This window comes from Engraulis encrasicolus, chromosome 10 (genome assembly GCF_034702125.1).
Source record: "Engraulis encrasicolus isolate BLACKSEA-1 chromosome 10, IST_EnEncr_1.0, whole genome shotgun sequence".
NCBI lineage: Eukaryota > Metazoa > Chordata > Actinopteri > Clupeiformes > Engraulidae > Engraulis > Engraulis encrasicolus.
Window position 1 is genome coordinate 49,920,859 of NC_085866.1, and position 24,953 is coordinate 49,945,811.

General features: G+C 41.9%; 2 protein-coding genes across 2 annotated transcripts in view; one reads left to right on the forward strand and one right to left on the reverse strand.

Annotated features, from left to right (window-relative positions):
* Positions 1–1,694: 1,694 nt before the first annotated feature.
* On the reverse strand, positions 1,695–23,505 carry zgc:113278 (Translocating chain-associated membrane protein 1-like 1-like). The gene is made up of 11 exons (XM_063209200.1): positions 23,184–23,505; positions 22,272–22,332; positions 22,020–22,138; positions 18,670–18,786; positions 17,776–17,834; positions 16,744–16,828; positions 15,247–15,317; positions 14,774–14,878; positions 13,721–13,864; positions 8,715–8,875; positions 1,695–7,276 (listed from the first exon to the last, which is right to left on the reverse strand). Exons 1-11 carry the CDS (start codon positions 23,301–23,303, stop codon positions 7,203–7,205), a joined length of 1,116 nt encoding a protein of 371 aa, XP_063065270.1. The 5' UTR covers positions 23,304–23,505; the 3' UTR covers positions 1,695–7,202.
* An 18-nt stretch (positions 23,506–23,523) lies between these two features.
* The window catches only part of LOC134457268 (MYND-type zinc finger-containing chromatin reader ZMYND8-like), a 37,020-nt gene continuing 35,590 nt past the window's right edge, over positions 23,524–24,953 (forward strand). Inside the window, exons 1-2 of the mRNA XM_063209196.1 lie at positions 23,524–23,615; positions 23,988–24,117. The gene's annotated coding sequence lies outside the window, so the exon portion shown is untranslated. The remainder of the gene's footprint in view (positions 23,616–23,987; positions 24,118–24,953) is intronic.

Sequence of the window (24,953 nt, forward strand, 5' to 3'; positions counted from 1 at the left end):
GTGGTCTGGATGGATGCAAATAGCCACACAGACTAGAGTTCCTCTTTCTCACAGAGGATGAATGAGATGACTATGACAAAAGATTACTGTAAACACACACATACATTACACACACACAGGCCTATTCACAAATATGTCTACACAATACCACCTCCTCTCTCTCACACACACACACACACACACACACACACACACACACACACACACACACACACACACACACACACACACACACACACACACACACACACACACACACACACACACACACACACACCATGTCTAGGCAAATTCCTCAAACCGACCACATTTATCATACATGGTTTTCTCCATTAGACAAAGCAATTTCAGAATTTTGTCTGCCATAATTTTTCATCCTCTTCCTCCACCTCTTTCCTTGCTCCCTCTGTTTCAGTGGCGGTGCAGACGAGTGGCAGGCAGTCTGTTGATTTATTAATGCAGCAGCTGGATGCAGTGGGCCGTGCCAGTCTGCCGCCAAACTCTCCTCTATGGCATAAGAGCGCCCTCTGTTGTCAAAGATGTGCTGTCACAGTGCGAAACATCTAACGGTACTCTTCACCAACCACCACTGACTTTGTGAGCACTGAATGAACACTGAACTGATCTGTATCTATAGTTTACCTGACTACAAGCAGGGGCACTGCCAGAAATGTTGGGCCCCATGAAAGATTTCTAATTTTGGGCCCCCTTTATGGGCCTCTGTCGGTGCTGTGCTGTCAGTACTTGGGCCCTTAGAATCTGCAACACCTTCCCCCCCTAGCGGCACCCATCACTGCGAGAATAGGATAGGTTTTGATAGGCATTGATTTGAGTTGCCATTTAGTTTAAATATTGGAATTTGAATTGTGTGTGTTAATATACTGACACCAAAGAGCTTCAGCAATGATTAATATCATGCAAAATCACACATCAGTACATCAGCAGCACCAGCTGATGACTCATGTCTATGATGCTATATAATGCACGAGAGAGTGCAGAGATCCTTAATAAATCCTGAAGGAAATTATGGAATTCATACAGAAAAAAAGGAAAACAGAATGGAGAAATAATCCAAGATTGAAACATCTAATCCATTGGTCTAAGACTGGCCCATAGATTGGATATTATAAGGCTATTGTTAGATTGTCAAAGGCATAGCCTTTATGGACTTAAATTGACTCTGCACCAGTTGGGTCCAGTGAGGTATATGATTTTTATGGGGTCCTTGGCAAATTTTAACTCCATTAGGGGTCCCCTAACCTGATTTCCCGCCTTCATCTTCACAATACCATCTGGGAATCCCCCACAACCGACACGTTTTCAAATTATGCTCCTTATCAAAAATCCTTGTATATTACTGGATTAACAAACTGTCTTGACTAACGTGCCATTTCAGCCATTCACATTGAGCTCGATCTGTGACGTAGCTGAGAACGACAGGTGGAAGAAGAGACATAATGCCGCCCATCTAGGGAAAATCCCACCCGGCGATCCTGATTGGCTCATTCGTTCAGCAATTATTTTAAATTTTTTCATGGTCCTCAGATGGTTGCCTGAGGAAACCTGAGCGCCCTCACGTGTAGTTTGGTAAAATGCAGCCAGATGCCATTTAGTCAGGTTATGGGTCCACACCCACCTCAGACACGGTTTTCGATTCCCTGTTAAACACAACAAAGGCAAGATGGGAGATCAAGTCCAGAGATTGAACAAAATGTTTAATCAAACAGAAACATGAAACAGAACATAAACAATCACACAGCTTTGCATAAATACATACATTTTTAAACTTCTCAGTCAAACAGATTTTGTTTTTTGTGTGTTTTATATAAAAGCTATATATTTCAACATATAGGCAAGCATCTATATAGAAAAGAACAGTGCATACGTGAAGCACAAAAGAACATAAGTTAAAATTTCAGTATACCAGCCGCAATGCCTGTGAAAGCTTTGGTGCAATTCTTTTACATCTTCATTTTTTCTTTTGAATATACACTCTTTGAATGATGTCTCTCAAATGGTGTTTTAGTCTGTTGTGATGTTTTCCAGTCCTGCTCACACACAAGCTAGGGCTTCATCTGTTAAGCGGACGTACAGAAAACTGAAGTCAAAACCATCCTCCTCTACCCCCCACAGATGCTCTACTTCATTCAGTGCTTTAGTGAACTTTCAATGACCACATTTCCAATCAAGTACAACACTAATTCAAAAAAGAAAAATGAGTAACAACCATTCATTTTCAAAATGGACACAAAGTAAAAAACTTGTCTTTTAAAGCAACATCAAGTAGTTGCATAAAAGGTCAGAAGCAAAATGATCTCTAATTGAAACTACAGAGATGGCTCACTCCTTCAAAATAACCAATTTCTACAGCATGGCCCATCACGGGAGGTGCCTTTTGCACCGTCACAGGTTGATGAAATACTTGAACAATTTTCTTTATTTTATTGTATTTACTTAGTGTTGCTTAAACCTTTTACTTGTGTCCCCAAGACCCACTCTGAAAAAGTACAGTGACAAAACAACACAAACGAAAAATGCAACTTCAGCTTTGCAGGACTACAAAGCACACAAACACACACCTTTTATTCAAATGACAACAAATAAAAGAAAAAGGGACGAGGAGTCTTGATGCAGACATAAGTAAGAGAGTTCATTTGGCTTTACTACCTGGCAGTGAAACATTATGGTTATGTTTTTTTTCTCTCACCTACAACTACACACCAACCTGACATGTCAAACACACCAACGATCAGTCTTCTAACAATCCACAGCTTCCCACGTGTAGTCTCATCTTTCACAGCATTGTAAAATCAAAGCTTTTTTTTAAATCTGCCTTTTGGACCCACACTTCCTCGGTAGCAAGCTTTCACACATGGTATAAAAATAAAGGCAGCAGAAACAAACATATTTGTTGTGTGCTAAATAAAGGTTTGAATTCTCTACAGTCGTTTTATTTTATTTTTTTACTCTATAAAAATAGCTTTTAAAAAAATCTGACAAAGGATTCAGAACAGTGTGTCAATATATTCATCTATACATTTATTTTCGCTTCTCTTCTTTTTTTTTCATTTCAAACATTAGACAATAAGATTTATTTTCTTTAAAAAAAAAAAAGGTAAAACAAAAAACAAACAGTACCACTCGCTGCTCCTTTCCTCCTAAGACTTAGCCATGATTCTCGCCCTCTCTTCAACAGGTTTCCACACACCAGGGCCGAAAAGAAAACAGAATAGCTTTACTTTCTACCGCACAGCAACACTCCAAATGTCTGTACTGTATTTGGGAAAAAAAGGACAAGAGTCTTGAGTTGCCACATAAACTGAGATTGACTCTGGTGCCAGTATCTGAAGAGCTGGCGTCTGTTTGTCTATCCCCAGAAGGCAGACATCCATCCATCCATCCCTACATCTCATCCTTCTTTCTCAATCCAGCTCTTTCCTGGCTGCACTCGTCTCGACCAACCACAGGACAGGACATTGGGAGTTTGAGTGCCTGAGTACCAAATAAAAAAAGAAGCTCTGTGGAAACGACTTAAGATCCGTCTCTTCTCGTTGAATGTGATGACTGGCGTGGCTGGTGGTGCCAAGGGCGGGCCGAGCAGGCGCCAGACTAGAGCGGCCGCCGAGATATCCGATGGCAATGTCAAAATCACCGGAAAGGAGCAGCGGCACTCACAACTTTTGGCAAGTAATGGTTGCATTCAGACAGAGGGTGACCAAGTGCGCGTGTGTCTGCATGTTATGCATGCATGGTATGTTTTGCTCATGTTACGAGTGTGTGTGTGTGTGTGTGTGTGTGTGTGTGTGTGTGTGTGTGTTGTCTGATGCCAGGACGATGCTTCAACAATACCTCCATCAATATTTTATGAAATGATTAAAATCTTGTGAAATCAAATAGACTTGAAACGAAAAAATAATAATAAAATAAAGAAAACTCCCACACAACAAAAGCTGAACATTCCAGTTCTTTTGCAGTCCATGCCCCAACTGATGGTTCTGGGTTTCGTCATACAGACGCATCCAAATGCTTCATGCACAGGCCTCCACATGCAAACACACATGCACGCACACAGACACACTCGCGCACGCACACGCACACACCATTTCATACAATACAAATATACAGAAACATACTAAGTACACACCACTTTAAGAGACAAAATTAACCAGGACAAATAATGAAAATAAAAAACAACCTTAAAGTCAGTGCCCCCACGAGTCACCATCATACAAGGCAATATACATCTTTAAAAATAAACGCATCGTCATCAAAACACAACAGAACACAACTATTTTTAAGGACACTTGAAGAAGGATTGTATCATCTGAAGTAGCTGTATATTTCCTCTCAATGCCCGTACCAATGCTAAAAACAAGTGGGGAAAAAAAGTTAAAAGGAAAAAAGTTTCGGAAAGATAGGAGGTACAGGAACCCAAAAAACATCCACAAAACACTATTGATAACTGCAAAAAGGCCACGTGAAATGAAAGCAGCACACACTCCAAACTAATAAGAAAGATTCACTTCTTCCAAGAAAAAATAATTAAAAGAAACAAGCTATAAAGACTCGCATATCTTCATCACATAAGCCTCTTAAAACAGCAGGCCATTGTCTATTTGAGAGCCGTCATTTTGCCAAGCTCCTAGTTCATCTCGATTTGAAACACCCATAATCGACAGAAACGTGAAGCCTCAATACACTTCCAGGTACCACTTCTAATAAAGCGTTCTCTTCTCAAGCATTATCCTTCCCCAGTTTGAAATGCAACACACCCTTGAAATAAAACCCAGTTGGTTAAAGGAGCGGCACTGTAAGCCCGACAGGCTTCTTTTTGGAGATTGAATGAAAATAGTCACAGACACTTAAGCCCAAATACATCTTGAAACAATGTGTACTCATATTAAGATCATTTTTAAAAAGCTAATTAAACTCCAGAACACACAACACTTTACAAAATTTGATGTAGAGTGTGGTCATTTCCTTTTTCTTGCCTCAGTTCTGCCTGCTTGAATTCTCCTGCGATAAACCAAAGGCAAACTATCGCAATGGCCACTTGCACTGTACATCTAGCTTGCAGAAAACCAGAAGACACACCTGAAGTCAGCACATTCTCTCTTGTAGAAAAACAGAGATTTCAAATTTGTGCTACTGGGTAAACACCTGCAGACTGGCTGTTATTCAAAGCATGTGGTGTAGAGATACACACTAGGTGTAGACTACAGGCCACGCAGGGTGACCGGTGAAACTGAAAGAGACGTTGCTTTGATGGGAGAATGAAGCCATGGAGCATCTCTATTGCTAAATAGCATCTTGTTCATTCCAAACCAACTGAACTTTTTAAGTTGACTAGACTTGCTGAACACTGTAACCCGGTTTGCGCATCACGTCACGCTCTCTCACCACACTGACCATGCAGTTGACAACATCTGATGACTTTGTGGATCACATGGCCTATTTCAGACTACCACGGCTTCATGGCTTACCCCCAAAAAAGACTGTGGGTTTGGTACTGTGTACCTAAACACCCAACAGTGTCTGCAGCACACATTCAGAAGATGTTAACATTTGAGACTTCGCCCCGTTTCGATGTTCTGGGTAAACTACAGTCATCTCGTTATCTCTACCCTTTTCACTTCCACATGGGCCTGTGTGGCATTCTTAATGTAAAGCCGGTAAAGAAAGCCGGTAAAGAAACAGCAAGGAGGAACTCTCTCTCTCTCTGATGAATGTGTTTTAGAACGACGGGCATGGTTCCAAGATCCAGATGAGACTCGACCCTGCTAATGCCAGGGGCCTGATCTGAGGAAGAGCTGCCCGATTCATCAGCTTGGAGAGAGAGAGAGAGAGAGAGAGAGAGAGAGAGAGAGAGAGAGAGAGAGAGAGAGAGAGAGAGAGAGAGACAGAGAAAGAGACAGAGACAGAGAGACATTGGCAATAAATGACAGACGGGCAGAGAAAAAAAAAGGACGGAATCCCCTGTTACCTTTCTCAGCTAAAAGTTAAAGCACGATTTTTGTTTTTCTCTTGCATAATGTAAATTCGACAGCAAAAGCAGCAGGACACTACACTGATAAAATCAGCAATAATAACAAAACAAAAAAGCATACATCAAAACAAAATAAAAAAACAAAAACAAGGAAGATAAGTGCCACTTGACCCTTCCAGAGCCTTTGTCTATCTCCTGTTCCATACAGTTCTAGTGAGAGGCACAGTGATGGCCACTGATTGGCTCCGGTGACCGCTGTGGGCTGCAGAGTGCTGCCATTCTTTTTCCATCCCCTATAACACACTTCCAAATCTACTCTCTGGTGCTTTCAGTGCAATCATCCAATGTAGCCTCCAGGAGAGGAGGAGAGAGAGAGAGAGAGAGAGAGAGAGAGAGAGAGAGAGAGAGAGAGAGAGGGAGAGGGAGAGGGAGAGGGAGAGGGAGAGGGAGAGAGAGAGAGAGAGAGAGAGAGAGAGAGAGAGTGATAGATAAAGATAGCTAGAGCAAGAGAGAAAGAGAGATAGGGAGATAAATAAAGAGAGATTGACAGAAGAGAGATGGGGTGAACAACAGAGAGCTGGACAGAGATCTGCAGCTACTGGCTGTGAGAAATAGACACCTCTTACACTCTCCCCAGAGGTAAACCTAAATCAAAACCATAGCACAATGGTTTACGTCTGAAAGATGCAATTGGTGCTTCAAATCCAGTCCTCTACAACCTACTCCTCACCCCAGACACATCCAGAACATGTACGCAGGATACTCCAAATAACACATATGTAACATGTCCCCCTTAAGGCTTCCTGTTCGTTTACCATTTTGAAACCAGCAACAATATATCAGTGGCCTGTGGCTTTGGGGGGGATCACTGACCAAAACCAGCTACCTGTCACTGAGCCTTTTTTTTAAGCCAAAGAAAAGATAAGAAAATAAAAACTCATAGTGCATTCTGAAGAGGAAACTTTTTTTTTTTTTTTTAAAGGAAAAATGGGCGTGGAGAGCCACACTGGAGAATTCTTCTCACAATGATTACGGTAAGTTGTTTCTCTGTGGCGAAGTGGCATTTTTGTCATGACGGACAGTAGGACTACCTTACGTTTAAGTGAAGAAAAGTAAGGACGTTGAGCGGACATGACCTTTCTTCATCATCATCATCATCATCATCTTTTCCTCCGTCGACTCCTCCTTCTCCCTTCATCAGTCTCTGCCTCTACTTTTACGAGGCTTTAGATTTTCTTGCTCTGGGCGATGTCTTGTCATCTGACTTCATGACTCCGTTTGCTGAACCGCCTGAGAAAAGCAAATCACAAAAAAAGGAAACAAATTTTTTTAACTGTACCAAATGTAACGAAAATAACGATTTGATTAACATCTACAGTATGACGCAACAAGATTATTCCCAAAGTGTGTGTGTGCGCTTCAAATGCAATACAATGCAATGCCCAGGAATTACAGCATCAGTCCGGAATGCCAAGAGAGCAAGCGCATAGCTGTGAAAAAACAAACTTATTTTATTTCTGCTATTTAGTCTACCAAGTCATACGGTCAATATTGCACACTGACACTTTCAAGCATTTACGAGCATTTGGCCAAAAATCCAAGCATTTTCTTTTTTTACCCAAGACATTGAAATACTAGCATTTTTTTTACACACACATTAACATATTCAATACCAGCCGGAATTTAGCTGTAGACTCCCAGCCAATTTCATCATTTTTTTGTCATTTTTTGAACAGCCATATTTTGTCTTCAACCCACAGACACATGTCAGGGCTTGTTCGAAAGCCCAAAAACTCATCTGTCTGTATATTTTTACAGTTTGTTTCTAGCTTATTCCATTCCGAAGTTACACTTTAAGCGAGCACTGGTTTAGGTAAAAACTGTGTGTCAGGGGTGCGCTCTGACTCTCCGAGTTTAAATTGCGGGTCTAAATGCATTTTCACGCCCGAAGAACAACTCCAGTAGCTTCCGAGCTTCCCATTTCGATGCAAAAATCACCTGGTCAGGCTATTGTTCAGAGCCACATCATCTGAAATGCTAGCTAGCTAATGTCACTTGACTGGCAGTTTTCGTTCTGTAGATCAAAGTAGACGTGCCAAAGTACTCACCCAAAATTAGGTTACTTCCTGCTGTGTTGCATGCTGTTTTTCATTACAACCTTCCATTTTACACCTATCTTGATGGATGCAAAACTCCCTATCCTTCCATCATATGTTTAGGAACAGGCTAGCTAGCAGGACATGTTTTGATGCTCTAGGAAGTAAATGGAGACGTGGCATGACGTGATCAGGAAGTGGCTTGATTCGCTATAATAAATCTCAAATACAGTGTGTAATAAAATGCACAGATGATGAAATATCCAGATCCTGACTTTGTAGGAGTTTTGACTTTGTAGGTGTTTTCATGATCTATGTCAGTTCTGTTCATCACACTACTACGAAAATCACACAGAATGTGCATTAGAATGTGTAGATTCAGAATCCAATAAAAAAAACGTAAAAACATACTTTTACGGTTTGGGAGCCAACGCATGGGAGGCAAAACGTAATTTTACGTGACTTTGTAGTGAATGTTTTAAAATACAAGCATTTTCAACACAGAGTACCAGCGAATTGAAAAGATGTATGGAGAATCGTGATGACTGGAAGCAACGTTGGAAGGCTCGTCTGAGGACGACCTAGAGATTTTCAAGGATTTCAAGCACCTGCGGGAACCCTGAACAGCTCACCTCTAGACGAGTCCTTCTTGGAGGGCTTCATCTTTGGGCTGACGGTTTTCTTCTTGCTAGCCTGGATCTGGCTCTGCTCCCGCCACTTCTTCAGCTGGAAGTTGATGAACTTCCACATCATCCAGGCCTGGGTCAGGCAGATGGCTGACAGACACGTCATCCTGAAGGACACACAGAGAGGAGCCAGAGAAGGGGGGACAGAGGGAGACAGACAGAGAGGCAGACAGACAGACAAACAGAGAAAACTAGATTGCATTCTCACAGAAAATGCTGGAAACGGGCTTGCCTTTTGGGGCAGAGATGATACAAAGTACTATTGAGAAAACAAAGCTAAAAGAAATGTTGGAAAAAATCCATCCACCCAGTCAGAAGTTATGGACCAAACAATTCAGCCATCTTGGATTCAGCCATCTTGAAAGTGTTGTAGCTCTGCGTTTTGGGGATATACTAAATGACATACATGGTATTTTAAGTTGGCTAAGGAACAATGCATATGATATAATTTTGAAAATCAACATGGCTTCGAGCGGGATTCGAACTCACAACCTCCATATCTGTAATCCAGCCCCTTTGCCATTGATATTAACTGACATACAATACCATCCCAGCCTGCTTGAAATCTGCCACCATCATACCTGTTCCAAAGAAGGCATCTACTACCACCCTCAATGACTTTCGCCCTGTTGCACTCACTCCAGTCATCACCAAGTGCTTTGAAAAACTGGTGCTGAGGCATATAAAAGCCTAAAGCCTGTCTCCCCCCAACCCTAGACCCTCATCAGTTTGCATACCGGGCAAATAGATCCACTGAGGATGCAATAGCCATTGCTCTCCACTCTGCACTGAGTCACCTGGAAAGACAAGGGAGCTACGTCAGGATGCTCTTCATCGATTATAGCTCAGCTTTTAAAGGAGAAGTCCAGTTTTTTGAACATTAAGGCCATTTTCTGAGTGGTCTGCAATGTTTTAGAGTCCCCCTCACCGTTTATTTCATGATTGCTGCAGTCTCTGTTATTTGGCTGATTTGGATTTGATCTCAACTAGCTTTAGAATGGCCGTCTATGGGCACCTGCAACTCTGTTCTTAAAATCACCTTTAACATTTGTTTTGAAGAATATGCAACTCAGCAAGTGTTCAACAGTATTCACTGGTGTTCCTTAGCAATTTTTGTAGCGAAATATGGCATCTGTCATGTTTTATGTGTGTTTTATGTAGCAATTTGTAAATTAAGTTTCACTTTCACTTTCACTTTCTTTCACAAAATGGCAAATAAAAAATGACAGAAGCCAAATTTCGCCTTGAAACTTGTTAGAGACTGCTAGTGAACACCCCTAACCACTTTGTGAGCTGTAGACTTTCGAAAACAAATGTTAAAGGTGATTTTAAGAACAGAGTTGCAGGTGCTCATAGACGGCCATTCTAAAGCTGGTTGAGATCAAATCCAAATCAGCCAAATAACAGAGACTGCAGCAAACATGAAATAAACGGTGAGGGGGACTCTAAAACATTGCAGACAGAAAATGGCCTTAATGTTCAAAAAACTGGACTTCCCCTTTAACACCATCATTCCTGACATCCTAATCCCCAAGCTGAGACATCTAGGACTTCCATCATCCACATGCTCCTGGATCAAAGACTTCCTTGTTAATCGTCCCCAACAGGTGAAACTAGGTCACCATCTCTCAACCACCCGCACCCTCAGCACCGGCTCGCCCCAAGGATGTGTGTTGAGCCCACTTCTCTACTCCCTCTACACGTTTGACTGTAGCCCCATCCACCCAGAGAACATCATTGTCAAATTTGCAGATGACACAACAGTGGTGGGGCTGATAACCGAGGGAAAGGAGGAGGCCTACAGGGATGAGGTCCTGAAACTTGGAGAGTGGTGTGCATCCAACAACCTGGCCCTGAACATCTCCAAGACGAAGGAGCTCATCCTGGACTTCCGGCGGAACAAAGATGCTCCTGCCCCCCTGTACATCAATGGAGAACGTGTAGAGCAAGTGAGCTCATTTAAATTCCTAGGTGTACACATCTCCGCTGATCTCTCCTGGTCGACTAACACCTCGGCTCTGGTAAAAAAGGCCCAGCGGCGATTGCACTTCCTCAGAGTACTTAAGAAAGAACAGTTAGACTCAAGCTTGCTGGTGACCTTTTACCGTTCCACCATAGAGAGCCTGCTGACCTACGCAGTGTCAGTGTGGCACTCAAGTTGCACTGAGGCTGACAGAAAGAGACTGCAGAGGGTGACCAAAACAGCACAAAAAATCATAGGCTGCCCCCTGCCTCCCATACCCACCATTTACAACTCACGCTGCGTAAGTAGAGCCAGGAGTATCATTAAAGATCCCACACATCCTGGCTCTCATCTCTTCACACTGTTGCCCTCTGGCAGGCGCTACAAGGCATTGCCAGCCAGAACCAATAGGATGAAGAACAGCTTCTTCCCCAAAGCTGTTACGACAATGAACACACACTTACTGGACAATGCTCATCTATAAAGGACTGTGCACTTCGTAGGGAAGCTAAAATCTCAGTATACTTTGTATACTGACAATAAAGGCTTTCTATTCTATTCTATTCTATGATATTTGAAGTTGGCTAAGGAACACTGCATATGATATCATTTTGAAAATCAACATGGCTTTGACTGGGGTTCGAACCCCCAACCTCCATATCTGTAATTCAGCACATTTGCCATTGATGCTAAATGACATACATGGTATTTTAAGTTGGCCAAGGAACACTGCATATGATATAATTTTGAAAATCAACATGGCTTCGGGTGGGGTTCGAACCCTCAACCTCCATATCTCTAATCCAGCAGCATGCATTCCCATTAAGCCAAGCAGCTAGCTGTCATGCACAGTCCAGCAAGACTATATCACATTGCAGTGAGTGCGTATACATGCAGTTCAGTATCCCAAATATGATCGGGATATTATGTATCCCGAATTTGCGTTTGCGTATATAAACACTTCAGTATCCCGAATAAGCCCTTATTCGGGATACTGAGAAATCGGGATATGCTAGGGTTCTCCGAAAGAAGCCGGGATACTGACGCATGTATACACCTTATCCCGAATACAGGGGCTTCCCATGGAACGCTGTTGCTGGTATCCAGGCTACACGCATTTGAAGAGAATTCTATAACGGCCAAGAATGTAGACTGGGATATAACGTTCTGTGCGCATATAAACACATTATCCCGAATATGATCATAACCGGGATATGCCTCATATTCGGAATACTGAACCAAAGATTCTCTATTCTGCATTTAAACCGTCTCTGACTGAACTGTATGTAAACGCACTCATTGAAGAGCTGAACAATAGACTTCTAGAATGGTTGCTCGCACCTGCTCGTTAAGAATAGAATCTTGAGACAGTGAGAGTTGAAATGGAACCCCTTTATTGACAGCACCTGTTCTGATTGACTGAATGACAGTTAGTATTGTGCTCTTAGCAGGGAACAAGATCAGACCCAGTGTTTTGTCTTTACACGTTGTAAAAAAACTAAAAGGAGTTGGCACGTGTCCTTTTCACAGATCGGAGTCATGCATGTGATCTCTCTAACAGTCTTTGAATGAAGTTTATAGGTTAAATGGTTCAGGCACAAATGGACCTCCGTGTGGGACATGCGCTGATCTCTTGAAAAATGCACTTATGGAAAGACTGGGAACCTCCATAGACCCAGGCCTGTCATTTTTTACAAACCTGCCATTTAAAAAGTATTGGGAGTTGGGAGATGAAACTTTGACAATTTGGAGACATCCCATAGAGCTCGCTAACAACGCATCAACTAAACTTCTAGGTGAAAGTGTTGATGTTTTATGACCGAAAAAGCCTCCTACACTCTAATCTCTAGAGTGGCGGAACCTTGTTTCATGAAGGTTCCACCATTGTTTTCAATGGGGACCCAAGCTTTCACGAAATCGCCAAAAACGGGAAAACGACAAGAGACACGGACAAGCCTATAACTACCGGTATACATGATCTCCAAGAGCCGGTCGTTTTAGTGTTTGAACGGTGTCTCCATCTCGAAAGGCCTAGGAGGAGATCCATTTTCTATTTTACTGCCCTGCACAAGACCAATAATAAAGAAATAGGACTTAGAGATTACTATAATCGGGCCTTGCTCTGCAAGGGCCTTGCTCTGCAAGACCGCTTAATTAGAGGAGAGGAGAGGAGGAGGGAAGAGGAGAGGACTAGATGAGTATGGGTGCTTAGTGGAGTTTGGACCAAAGGCAGCACCACACACTAAACTCCCCTGGTTTAACTCATATGTTAGGCAAGTGCCACATTATTCCACAGGCAATTAAGTGTGCATATTACTTGCACAATTCATTTGCAGTGCATTCAAATACTGTATATTAGCGTCAACACATTTCCAAATGCTTTTGAAAGATTTCCACTTAAGAGTGTGGACGTGTCTATGAACAGTTTACACATGGATAACACTTTCAAGTGTAGCTCATTGGTGTGATTGCAGTGAGGCGACAGGATGGGACGTGACTCGTAAATGGAGCATGGTGGGAAGAATAGCATCTCCAAGCAGGACCTGGGCCAATGACGTTTCAGAAATAGCACACGCAGGCCCCCCACCCACTGCATACAATTTGCCCCCCAGCTAATATAATATATATATAATACAACAACTATAGTGGATGATCTAAGAAGCATATTCATTGCAGTACATTAATTACCAACTTAAGTATTGACATTAGCTTTGGTTGCACCACCTGATGTCTGATCCCAAAAAAGTGCCATTAACTATACTGCAGACCTCTGTTGACGGTGAGCTTGTTGACAGTTACCCAGGGCTAATGGCAGTATTGAGTAGTGAGGTGAGAGGTTAGGGTGTGATGCAACTGTAAACATAGCAGTCAAGTCAACACTTACAGAGTAGAATCAACACCATGAGTTAGATTTTACTCTCCAAAGATTGAATTAACACTACTGTGTGATATATGGGGGATTGGTGACGGTACATCTCCCGAGACTTGCCTGACTGTGAGCACGTTGAAGTTGCCCTGGGACAGAGAGAAGCCCTGGTTATCGGTGCGCGACAGGCCGAAGCCAAAGGTGAGCACGGACAGCGTGAGAGTGAGTAGGCGGGCGATGACAAAGAGCAGGGCCCACAGGGTGAACCTGGGGACAGCGAGAGCGAGAGAGAGAGAGAGAGAGAGAGCGAGAGAGAGAGAGCGAGAGAGAGAGAGCGAGAGAGAGAGAGAGAGAGAGAGAGAGAGAGAGAGAGAGAAAGAAAGACAGAGAGAGACTGATTCAGTTTAATGTGTACACATAACATAAACATGTGCATCAAACGGCTTGAAGTCATTTTGGCTGAACACCCTTCCCTCCACTTTGCATCATGGACGTTCTTAGGGCTCCTCCTCGTTGACTTAAAACTGTTAAATGCATACCTCTCTGAATTTTACTTCTGAAATTAATCTACTTCACACAGGTGCAGCACCCAAGGATATAATCCTCCTTGAATATAAACAGGAGGGCACCAATAATGTGGTGAAAAGCCCCTGGTGAACAACTGTAAAACAGTCCTAAAACTAACTGTTAAGTACACGACAGAAACATTGTCTCAGTGACTTGTCTCACATAATCTACAAATACAATGAACACACAAAAGCAAGACTAAGTTTTCAACAAATAAGTTGAAGAGTGTACTACATATTTAATACCAAGCATTGCTTATAAAACTCTTAGCTGGCACACATGTTCATTTTCTTCACCAACTCCTATAAAAGAGCATGTCACATCCTCAATGACATGTTACAAAGGAACCAAGGAGGATAACCAGAAGATGCAAATGTTTTCAACTTTTCAAAATCCACGTTATATTTTACAGCTGAATTCATGAGTGACATCCTTTAAGCGTGTGCGTGCGTGCAAGAGTCTGTATGCATGTGTGTCTGATGCTTGGAGGAAACTCCAATGATGCCCTCAATCAATACCGGTATGTTGTGAAATGATGGCTGAAGTGTGTGTGTGTGTGTGTGTGTGTGTGTGTGTGTGTGTGTGTGTGTGTGTGTGTGAGAAGCATACCCTTTCTGTTTGTTCTCGTCGCTGAAGTAGAAGAGGCGTGAGGCGTGAAACAGCAGCTCCACCAGGTAGTGAGGCACCAGCAGCACCAAGCCCAGCCGGTGGAGACTGCACACAGGAAGTGACATCACACAAGGCAAAACTGTCAACAGTTACAAGCAGCTCACAAATGCCATCATGTCTTCCAGCTAAGTTTTAGGTATTTAAAGGATCTACTTTTGTGGTAAACACAATTTTGAAATTATTAGCCTGAAAAAATTGAGGATTTTACAATATTACACCTCGATGATTCTACACTGATAACAAAACGTGATATTTAGCTTTCAGGTACAAGATCAGGATGATCCTTAAAAAATAGCCTTGCACAAAAACTCACCCTCAACTTTGTCTTCAAGCAAAGAGAAACTTTATTTACCCAAATATGCTCTATTTGGGAACCCTGTAAGCATTTTAAGAACAGATATTTTCATACTCACTTTAAGACATAGGCACCGGTGATGTGGAAAATGTATAGGCAAATATAATACAACTGTCTTGGGATGTCTTCCTGAATAAAAAAAAAAACAAGACAACACACACACACACACACACACACACTTGTGAGTCTGGAATCCCGTATGAAACCATAATAATTATCAACCTGGACAATTTTCAACATGCAGCTCTACAGATCAAATTACTCAACAGTACCAAAAGGGAAAGATATTGTAGTGGCATAAGTCCTAAGGGCTGTGCTAGATAAAGTTATTGCAAAAAGGCAGTGTTAAAATGCAAAGCACTGTGCACCCTGTGCTTCAAAGTTCTGCTCTCACAATCACTGACCGACAAGGTTTGCATTCTCTAAGGGCACACACAGAAAAGCAAGTGAAAACACTCATGACAACATTCCAATGCTATTGCTTGGTCAGTAATGTATGCAAAGGAAAAAAAACAAAATGCTTAAAATTGATTTCTGTCTGCAGAAGCTTTTGTTTTTACTAGTGAGGGAGTAAGTTCAGGCTGAAGGGAATTAATTATATGGAGTACCAGAAGACAGACAGCAAAAAATTGGTATGTGGCTGCTAGCATACACCACTTAACTGTATGATGATGATACAGGTCATAAGTTCACATCTTTTCAAACCCTCAACCCACAGCCTTTACAAGAAATCCCATTATTACCTCTGTCAGGGTTTCTTATTGGTTTGCAAAATTGCCAAATCATGCATCCTGAAATGTTGAAAGAATTTTTGTATACTTCATGGATAAATTATTATTTGTATCATGTACAAGCTGTTCAAATCAATTTGAAGGGCAAGGTCATGGAGGACCAGTCAATAAAAGGCTGGGTTCTTGCACCTGCTCGTTCTTTTCACAAAATTAGGCATTGCACAAGCCACTAACAAAGTAAGTACAAGTCATAACAAAATAAGTGGTGAAAATCACCTCAAAGCTCTGCTTTCATGATCACTGACTGATGAGGTACGGCTCTGCGCACGGCCATTGAGAAAACAAGCTAGCCTTCAGCACAGAGGCAACAGGACCGTGACCCAACATTCCAAGGGTGCTGATTATTGGTCAGTACTCTATGAACACCAGGATTCTGTATGGTTTCTGCCTGCAAAGGTTTCTGTCTATGCCACAGAAGGAGTAAACTACGATTCACGGATTTCAATTGTTCTGACTAACTCATCTCGTTAATTCGTGCACAGTGCAGTACAGTGCTGTAGTAGTAGATCAGGGTGGAATTACGGATGTTGTGTATGGTGATGATGCATAAGCTTAACTTTTGTGGTGAGGTGTGGCACATGAAAAGACACCAAATAAACTGTGCCCCCATGGGTTAGCGGTCAGTGCAGGAGAGACGAGGCCAAGAAGAGTCATGTCAAACTTTCGCTTCTAGCAAGCCTTGAGTAGCTAGAGCAAAGGAGCTGCATGTTGAAAACGACCAGAATTGTTTTTTTTGTTTTGTTTTTTTTAACAGCATTCCTTACCTTTCTGACTTTTTGAAAGTACAGCTCAGGAAGGGCATGGAACCAGTAGGCAATCTGACAGATGTAGAAGAATTTCACCTGAAATCTGTTCCAAAAAAAAAAAAAGTATGATATTACAGTAGATGACACACTTAATTAAGAGAGACACTTGTGCAAGAACAAATCCCCCTTGCCATTAGAACAGCAGCCTAAAGGGACAAAAACTCTGTATCTTGTAACAACCCCCATCTCATCTATGCATAAAGGTGAAGTAAATGTTAACCTTATATGAATTTTATGAAACAGTAAAAAGTAAAGGTCATAAAAACACTGCGGGCAGGGGCAGCTCCTATGATAAAGAGGATGATAGTAATGCTGAAGCAGTGATAAGTCGAACAGAGCCAGCCATAATATCTTAACGAAAAAGATGACTGGTAGCTCAAAAGGTTGCAATATCAACACTGAAGTGTTGGGTGCTCTTGGGTGAAGGCGGTCAGTGCTATTGAAACAAAAAAGATGTATCCAGTCAACTCCAAATATGAATTTAAAAAAAAGAAGAAGAGAAAATGAAAAAGCCTTCTTTAACCTTTTGGCAGCATTATGATTAAAAAGCCAATATGTTGTGTCGACCATATAAGGTCTTCATCAGGGCTTAGTCCCTGCCATAAGGTCTGCTGGAATGACACAGCACTCCTTCTGCCGTTATTGCTGTTGCTACTGGGCTGACTCAAAAGCCACAGAAATTTCACCCACATTATGCGAGACATGCTATGCAAACCCACAGCTATAGACAGAGGATGTTTCTTTTTCCAAAGGATTATACAACTGCATAAAGAAAACACACCACATACACATAAAGCTGCCCACACACATGCGTACATGTGAGCAAGCAAAAGCTCCCCGTCTGTGATGCATGCCTGAAGGCAAGTTCTCAGACGAGACACACACACACACAGCACAAAGACAAGCACCCTCTGTAAGATCATGCTGCATAAGAGAAGCATCCTCCTGTGAGCTGTGTGTGTGTGTTGTATCACATGACTCAGTACTTACGCCATGTGAGTGTGAGGATAGCTTTCCCACAGGAACGTGGGGTTGGTCACAAACTCTTCCTGGAAAAAGACATGATGAAGAAACACGTGCACATTCAAGGTTTCTATTCAATGATAAATCTCAAAACAACAAAGCAAACAGATCACTACCCGATGTCCCTTCAATATTTTTTCAGTGCATTGATGGATCACAGTTCTGTAGCCTTCAAGCTATACCCAGGTACTGACCCAAAAAAAGCCAGACTGTATGGGTTGACTTTTTAGAAGGTTACGGTATACTGTTTGCTTGACCCAGTTTCTGAAATGGCCCATCGTAACAAATTATTATGCTACAACATCCTTCAAAAACAACATCCTAAGCATCTGACTGAGCAATGCCATCACACTGTATCCTGGCCTTTGCACCAACCTTGAGCATGGTCTGGCAAACCTCCCACAGATAGGAAGCTCTCAGATGCACAAGTGTGATTATCAAATGTATTGGCTGAGTCAAATATGTGGCAAGGCTTTTTGAAGCTGACATTCAAATCTCAAGGCTCTAGGGATTCATCAGAACACGCTCTCTCTCACCTCAGATAGTATTGTGTCCTTGGGGATTTGTATTGGATGAATACATCCATTTTAAGTAGATTGTCGGTCACAATGTTAAGACTTGCACTGTGTGTGTTCATAACTTATTTGCTTTAAATGTGTGACCAATAGTTAAAATGGGCATAACACAGGGAAAGAGTTCCCCCTTGGGTTAAAGTAGTAAACCTCCTGTACCTACCAAGCCGTCTACCTGTGACCTGGTTGTCTTACTGAATTAGAATGATATCCACAATATTATAACTATAATCCATAATTGGAGTACTTTGCTTTGTTCAGGTGCCCCCCATGCATCCCCAGTGCTCACCGCGGTCAGAATGCTGCAGCCCCATACGAAGGAGAACAGGTAGAAGGCAGCAAGCTGTCCCGACTCATTAAATTTGCTGTGCTTGGTCTTGGACAGATGCAGCCGCCGATTGATTTTCTGAAAGGCACACAAACAAACCCAACATTTTGCATTTCGTAAAACACAGATCTGCATCTTCGGTTTGCTGGTAGCCCTCCTGAAGCACAGGAGTTCAACATGAAGAGGCTCAGGATTATCATTATTTTTTTTAACGAGTAGATGGTGCTAGTGATGCCATTGTGGACTGAGCTCAACTTCAGCTAAACAGTTCAGTACATGATTTCAAATGATTGTAAGTAATCACACAGGTTATCACAACTAACTTGCCAAACAAATTTAAGCTTATTCATTGCCCTTTTCAGTCATGATTTCTGACTCTACAATTAGTGGCTACTATGGCTAATTGTACAAACCCCAACTCCGATGAAGTTGGGACGTTTGGTAAACAGTGAATAAAATAATGCTATCATTTTCAAAACATTCAATCTATTCATTAGATGGAGAATAGTGAAAAGACAACATATTAAGTGTTAAAACCGAGAAAAAATATTGTTTTGGGGGACATATGTACTCATTTCTAATTTGATAAATCCAACACGTCTCAAAAGAGTTGGGACGGGGATCAGTGAAATTTAGTAAACATCCAAATAAGATAAAACAACAAAGAAGAACATTTCAAAATGAATTGTACTGACGGACAATATACGTGTCCAGGTATAAGATCATCACAGAGAGGCTGAGTCACTCAGAATTAAAGATGCAAAGGGAATAATTACCATAGTTATTACATACATTTTTGAATTCCCTTTGATTTACCACGATTGAGTGTATATAAGACATATTTTTGTTAATAAAATCATTGTATAGGTTCATGACATCATGAAATATATATTGGCTGTAGTCTCACTCTAATTCCTGGAGTGCTAGAGCTATTGAAAATTGACCATATTAAGAATGCTTAATGCATGCAAATGATACAGGGGTGTAACATTCTCCTAAGCACCTGAGCTCACTTGAAATAGACCCAGAAGACATGGGAAACAGTCCTTTGCTTACAGAAGTCAGCAGAAGTTGTAGAAGTCCATTCTTTTTGACAATAATAGAGCATGGCACATCCTGTGCTACAGTGAAAATGGACCATCCAACTTGTGTTAGTGCTAGCTTCAAAAGGCAGCCTCCATTATGGCATGCGGGTGCAGTAGTGCATTGGTTAAGATGTTCTCACTCATCTGTAGAGTTAAATACAGTGCTGAATGGTATAAATGGGTTTTAAACAGCATGAAAAGCCACTCATGCATTATATTTTGAAGGGAGATCTTCGATTACTGCCACATAGTAAGGTCAAATTGCATTCTCTACTATGTTTTAACAGTTTGGCTCCATCATAAGGACCAGCAGGTGATAAAATGGTGGGTTTTTGGTCAAGACCTGTCACACTGTAAGCACTACAGAAAGGAAAACATTGCAAAACATGACAAGGAATACACCCACCATTTAAGCTGGTGAAATCATGTCCAAGATAGGAATTAACACTGTTTTTTATATAAAATCATCTCATCGGTTAATGTATTTAACTGTTAAATGTTGTCTTTTGTTTTGTTTTTAGTCTTCCTCGACATTTGCTGCCATTTATTGTCCCCGTCCCAACTCTTTTGAGACGTGTTGGATTTATCAAATTAGAAATGAGTACATATGTCCCCCAAAACATTTTTTTTTCTCGGTTTTAACACTAAATATGTTGTCTTTTCACTATTCTCCATCTAATGAATAGATTGAATGTTTTGAAAATGATAGCATTTTGATTTTATTCACTGTTTACCAAACGTCCCAACTTCATCGGAGTTGGGGTTTGTAAACAATCATACTCTTTTTGCAGATCTTGACTAAATCAATGCAAAGGGGTTTATTAACAGAAGCTCAAAATGAGGGGATGACAAAATAAAGCAAGGTCAACAAACCCCCCCCCCCCAAATCACATGCAACTGCTCCAAAAAACATAGTTACCGACGACATACCAGTCGCTGCACGCAATGCAACTAAAAAGAACCCGTCAGCCAACTAAGAATGTCAGTGTACCCGGGAGCAGAAGGAAAAAAACAACCTAAAACATAACACTTCAACATTATGCAATTTATTACATTCATTTATAAATCCCCATCTCTAGCCATGAGAGAAGAAAAAACACTTCATCTTACATAACATGTGAAACACCTGTATCAGATTTGTAGAATGGAAGGCCATTTAGTAGGCAGAGCTCCTTGCATAATCAAAGATCGTACCATTTTAGAAGTGTGACCCTGCGATAATGTTATATCATGCAATAAGTGCCCACCCACAACCATCTACTGATTGCAAGGCAGTCAGTACTTATGAGGTGTAAATGTAATCCACCACACATACTGCTGCCAACAGACACGCCTTCCAGTGAACCTTCCCTCAGGACAACTTGCATGAACTCTTAACAAGGCAAGACAAAAACAAAACACACACACAAACACTTCTCCTCCTCCAGTACACAAACACACCCACCGGCACTGCCAACGCATAGGAACGCTCGTCATTAGAATGAAATCTGCATAATAACGACAAGCACGCAGGGCCAGTCAGACAGAGTGCAATAGTGCACCGCACTCTCTCACCCTCCCTCTCTTCCCCATGCAAAGTAAAGCCACTCTGCTTGCTCCCTGGCTGGAGAGCGCTGACTCACAGCCCAGACCCAGACCTCAGACGCGATTGCCGCTTGATTACAGAGAGCAGCGTGTGAGATTTGAATAGTAAAAAAAAGAAAGGGGGTGGGGGGGTTTACATTGTTGTATTGAGCAGTAATGGAGGGGAAGCGTCCTGAATGGACAGCAGCTCTTCAGCTGGCCTAGCCAGGAGCAGCAGGTTTTTGTCATGTGGTTGCAGAGCACATGACAGGAATTAAAAAGGGGGCTGAACTGAATGTATCTCCGGTTTCTTTGGAAGTTGTTCAGCTGCTATTATTCACCTTTTAGAAACATGCAAAATAATGAACGTACACATGAATTGTGCCTACACTCACGGAGCCACCCACCCCCTCACAGGCACACACAAACACAGGGAGTACTCTCACAATGAGTGTGTGCGTGTGTAATTAGGCCAAGATGGGTCATTAGAGACGCACACATTTTTCCCTGCTTTATTAATGGCACTATTGCAAGAGAGAGAGAGAGAGAGAGCGAGAGAGAGAGAGAGAGAGAGCGAGAGAGAGCGCGAGAGAGAGAGAGAGAGAGAGAGAGAGAGAGAGAGAGAGAGAGAGAGAGAGAGAGAGAGAGAGAGAGAGCACTTACGTCAAGCACATACTCCTGGATCAGGGCATGGAGGATGACGGCAATAAGAAGGTAGAAAAACACAGTAGCGATGTCTTTTGGGCCATACTGATACATCACCAAAGGCTCCGGTCGATCATCTGACCAAAGCAAAACACAGTGATTTACTTATAGCCACCACAACATACATATGCTTCAGACTCTATTCTCTACTCAAACTCTCCGCAGTGATTGAAGTCCATACTTCCAAGAGGATAATTGAGTGATACTTACCAAGTGTTTGGGTGACATTGTACTGAACTGTGATGAACATGATTGCAAACTTTGCAGTCACCTGCAAGCAAAAATAAAACAAAAAAATCAGACGTCTCAGACATAGGTGACTTGCCTCCCCCTCCTCTACATGCATTGTCAATAGGCCTTCACATCACGAGGATGATGTTGCTTGTCTCTCTCCTCACTGCTTGGTGAATATCTGCACCGTAGCAACACCTCAGGGAGGTAGAATAAACGACAAATCATCCACCTAATACACAATACGATATACATACACGCCTAAGACAATCACTATTCGTACAAAACCCGTGGTCTTAATGACTGACACTTTGAGTTCGTTCAATACTGTCAAAATTATAGCAGGGATCCTCTTGACAAGCTAACGTCAAAGAGCTGAGATGTAGGGTTCAGTGTTTAGCCGACTAGACATTTATGCCGTGTGAAAGGTTGGCCAAGATAACCCTCTTCCAAGCTCTTCCCGTCCCTAAAAGTAAACACAAATAAATATGACTGATCTACCAACATGATGCAGCTAACGATGGACGTAATCATGCAAATTGGCTAGTGACAGGTTAGCTATTGTATCATTGCTATAGTTCTATGTAACAGTGCTGCAGTCACTGATTTCTACGAATAACAGCTCTTGGAAGTGCTATAAATGGATATAAAAAGTCAGTGTGGTGTCGGTGTTGCTTGACAGTACGGGAATGAAACTCAGGGCTAACCTTACAGCTGGATATCTAATGTTATGTGAAGCTAGCTGCATGTCAAGAGGCCTGCGTTTCCTAGCAGAACTGGCGGGCGTGCAGAAGGGGGAAGCGTTTCAAAACATCTGTGCACTGCTGTCAAACAACTCAGCTCCCCGCAGCCGCAGGAGACAGTTGCTTTGGCTGGTTCAGTGTACCGTACCTCAAACATCAGACCCAGCAGGATGATCATCGCCACGCATGAAACCATATCCGCGTGATTCTGGATAACAAACTCGTGGCTCAACACCGGCGGACTCTTGTTCTTCTTTCGGAAACCCATGGCTGAAACGGCTTCCTCCACGAATCAGTCCTCTCTTCGCACCTGCAGGCGTTGTTGTACACGACCTCCTTTTGCTATGGCTCAAATGGCTTACTACTGTCAGTATTCTTCAGATCAGGAGGAAACCATGTAACACACATTTAAAACTACACTTGCTAGCCAACAACACTCTTAGCACCCTCCCAGTTTCTACCTACGACGCTCATGACTAGCGAGAGGAGGTAGTACGAGCAATTTGAAGCAAGGGAAACTCCGCGCCCCCAGTGGATTGCTTGAGTATCACTTCATATGCAGCAGTAAAGCCCAAAGCAGGTGTGTGTTAGGCCTTACAATATTATAGTCTATTTCAATATTTGCATTTGTGAACTAAGTCATAATACATGGCCATAGGCTGATATATGTGTACAATGTTTGCATGGTTAAAGTTTCGTTTGCACCGATTGCCTTATTAACCCATTGTGTGGTAGTCCTGTGTGCTGAAATGTAATGATTGATTTCATGTCATGTATAGCCAGCCTAGCCATGTTTTTTTTTTAATTATTATTATTCCAACAATTCAACAACATACGTTACCCGACCTTCTATATTGATAAATGTTATTTGAATGATAGTTGAATAAGTTATTAAAGCAATAAAGCCATTTGACACTGCACAGGAAAATACTAATTTAACTTACCATTGCAGATATAGGAGAGAGAAAACCCGCCTCCTCAGAGACCAAACTACAAACCCCTTGATTCCAACATGTCAAGGGCAGTGTCTTTCAAGCCTGTTGAAGTCTGAGTGTGTTTTCAAGTGACTCGATTATTAAACGGTAAGCAGTGATTCGATTTCTTTTCATTTTGTGAAAAAAGGCTGTTCAATACAACAGGCTGCTCAATACAACAGGCCTCGCATCATATTCGGTCTCGTGCATGCAAATTGGCGGGATTATGGTGGGCCTAGCCTAGCAGGAAACGTTTCTTCATGACTGCACACCTCCACTGTTTTTGTTTTTTAAGAATTAAAACCTACTCTGGATATCTAAAGTACTCCAGGCTGTGGTTGTTTTAGCAAGGCCACCAGTGGAGTGGAAGGTAAACCTAGAGCTCTAGTTCTAGTAGCTGCTAGAGTTTTACTTGCTGTTGTTTATCCCGAAAGGCCTGCAGATGGCAGCAGCGCATTGATGATAAGAGTTCAACCTCAGCAGGGTGAGCAATCCATGCATGACTGTCCAGAGTACACACAAGGCCTAGCTAAACAGTATTGTGCTGTTTTCTTTGTCAAAACTCTGAGTTGAGTAATGGTTACACGAGTGAATATTGTAGCCTACATATTGTTCTCACGTGTGAATTAGATATTCATTTATAATGGAGGCCTACAATTGTCTTATTACACTGCAATAAGTACCCCAAATTATTTTTTTAAATGACAATGTCTTGTCTAATTAGAGAATACCCTCCTTCAAGACACAAGTTGCACGATACAGGCCTACACATTCTAATGCACAAAGTAAGAACAACAGAATGAGTCAGGGGGCAAACACATTTTCATTAGGCAGGCTACTTTAAAGCCCAAACTAGTGCTGTCTGTTTTATTTGCCAACAGCTTGTATAACTGCTTGACACAAAAACCATACTCACTATTTTGTTATTCAAATTTTCAAATTAG